Source organism: Alosa sapidissima, chromosome 16 (assembly GCF_018492685.1).
Source record: "Alosa sapidissima isolate fAloSap1 chromosome 16, fAloSap1.pri, whole genome shotgun sequence".
NCBI classification, from domain to species: Eukaryota; Metazoa; Chordata; class Actinopteri; order Clupeiformes; family Clupeidae; genus Alosa; species Alosa sapidissima.
Window position 1 is genome coordinate 7,371,816 of NC_055972.1, and position 2,500 is coordinate 7,374,315.

A 2,500-nucleotide genomic window follows, 5' to 3' on the forward strand; every position below is an offset into this window, starting at 1 on the left:
TCTCTACACCCTCCGCCGCCCCCAACACAACACACACACACACACACACACCTCCTCCTCCTCCTCCTCTCCTCTATATCCCTCCACCTTCAAATCTTTACCTCAGATGACTCTGACTTTCTGGAAAGATGGGGATTGCTCCAGCGATAGCCTTTTAACCAGAGCGGCAACAATGGCTTAGGCCGAACAAACACCAGCAACAACCCACAGGAGGGCCGGGAGGCCACGGGGCCAGACCGGGTCGGGGTTTACTCACAACTATCCTGGAAGGCACCTGAGCTGTGGCCCACATCCGGCCCTGCTTTGGGCCTGGTCTGGCATGGACTCCCTCCAGGGCTAATGGCCATGTGCCGAGCCTGGCCCCGGGTGACTCCCCCTTCCTTCACCTGGAGCTTTGATTTCACCCGACGTGAACCAGCAACGGCATCACCGGGACACACACACACACACACACACTTTCCAGGTCTTGAGTGGGGTGAGGTGAGGTGAGGTGCGTAAACGGATGCCTGCTGAGCTGCGGTGACGTGGGCAATCCCCCTCTTACCCCCGACGACTCCTTCATCCTCCTGGTGGGGTGTCCAGGCTGCAGAACCAAGGGCAGCTCCGTCTATTCTGTAAGCTGCTGCTCCATGGACTACGCTTTCCATGTTTGTTACGGAAGGACTCGCACGCCGAGAGATAGTGTAATCTATACAGGACCAAGCACATACACTGCACACACACACACACACACACACACACACACACACACACACAGAGGTTCCCTAAACACATTGCATCTTACAAAGCACTAATCAGACTCACTTATTGTTGTCAGATGCACATATTGGCAATAGTGCATGACTGTTTAATACTGTTGAGATTGCTCCTGTTTTCTTGGCCGTTTACTTGCTTTCACTTTTAGATTCTGAGATGTTTACAAAGCCTACTCTACTTCTCTCTTTTTTCCGTGTCCTTGTATCATTCACTTTCTCTTCCTCTAATTCTCAGCCTCTCTCTAGCTTTCTCTTTCCATTCCTCTCTTCCTCTTTTATAAATAGATTTAATACATGTCAGGTACATTAACTGCAAAAAAAAGTGTCTCTCAATCTCTCTCCCTTACAGTATGTTCCCTTTATCTGTCTCCTTCTCCAGCCCCCTACCCACCCCTCACGAAGCTCATACCCCACTGACGGGTGATGGTGCTGGGGCTCCCGTGGAGTAGGGAGAGCCCCTCTCTGGAGGTCTGACCGCAGGTACATAGGGAGAGTAACAGGCAGGCTACACCAGACACATAACTGAAGCATTCCGTTGCTGCAACAATTAGCTTCCACTACAATGGATGGAACTGGCTTGACCACACGCAACACCATAGTGGTGCAAACATTCCAAAAAATTAGACCGGTGTCCTGAAACGCTCCGCAAGTTACGGAGCACTTTAATTGCGGACCCAATGTAGCCAGGCTGTAAGGTTAGCCCAGTCCAGCCCAGTCCAGTCCAGTCCAGTCCAGTCTAGTCGAGCTCTAGCCCAGTCTTTAGCTCAGGCAGCAGCTCAACAGCAGCTCGGCTTCGGAGTGTAACTGGGAGGAAATGAGCCACCGGAAGATCAACGGAGATATACCCCCCACCACCAGACTCCTGGGAGTCTACACTCTCATCACACAACTGCACGTACGTGTGTGTGTGTGTGTGTGTGTGTGTGTGTGTGTTTGTGTGTACATGTATGTGTGTGTGCCTAATTAGCAGTCTCCTCCATCGAATCATTCTCATTAGCCAATCTTAATGGGCACACGTGGGGTGAATCCTCCACAGTCCTCAGACTGACAGGATAACAGTTCTGGAGGTGTTTCTGTGTGTGTGTGTGTGTGTGTGTGTGTGTGTGTGTGGGGAGGGGGGTAGTATGTAGGGGTAATTGGTCCTGGGTTTGAAGGTAGATAGGTGGACAGGCCTGGTGCTTCCTTCTCCCCAAGCTCATTGAGAGAGTATAAGCCTCTCTGAACTTCTCATTAAAAACCCCATTTCCCAAAAGTCAGTGGGATCCCCTAGATGTTCCACAGCAGCACTGCACAATTTCCAAATAAAGTAAGCCATCCTTGGGGGTGAGCGCAGCACTACTATGAGTGACTTCTGTGCTCTGTCTGTGTGTGTGTGTGAGTGTGTGTGTGTGTGTGTGTGTGTGTGAGAAATAAACAGCTACTATGTTTGCCTTGAAGTGATTAACTCAGTTGACACATGTGTACACAGAGAGAGAGAGAAAGCGATTTCCACGTTAAAAAGGCGAGACACTGCTCAAACACTAATGTTTTCCTACTCCCCACCCCCCATCTCCTTGCTTTGTTTACCGATACTCTGCATTTCTGCGACTCGAGCGCAGTGAAGAAGAAAAAGATCTGGGAAAACATTTCAAAAAGCAGCAGTGTGAGTCACTCTAAGAGCAAGTGACATTTTGATTAGCGCGAATGCCAAGGAAGAGGACAGCTGCCAACGCGCTTCCCTGAGAAAACGCTTGTGAACAAAACAA

General features: G+C 50.2%; 1 protein-coding gene across 3 annotated transcripts in view; it reads right to left on the reverse strand.

Moving 5' to 3' along the window:
* Positions 1-2,500, reverse strand: part of akt3a (v-akt murine thymoma viral oncogene homolog 3a) — a 136,214-nt gene that overhangs the window by 94,471 nt on the left and 39,243 nt on the right. Inside the window, exon 1 of one of the 3 annotated variants that reach the window (XM_042066601.1) lies at positions 805-856. The exons of the other annotated variants lie outside the window; for them this stretch is intronic. Within the exon in view, the coding sequence (XP_041922535.1) occupies positions 805-841 (37 nt within the window). The 5' untranslated portion in view covers positions 842-856. Of the gene's footprint in view, positions 1-804; positions 857-2,500 lie in introns of those variants that run through there. 3 annotated transcript variants of the gene reach the window in all.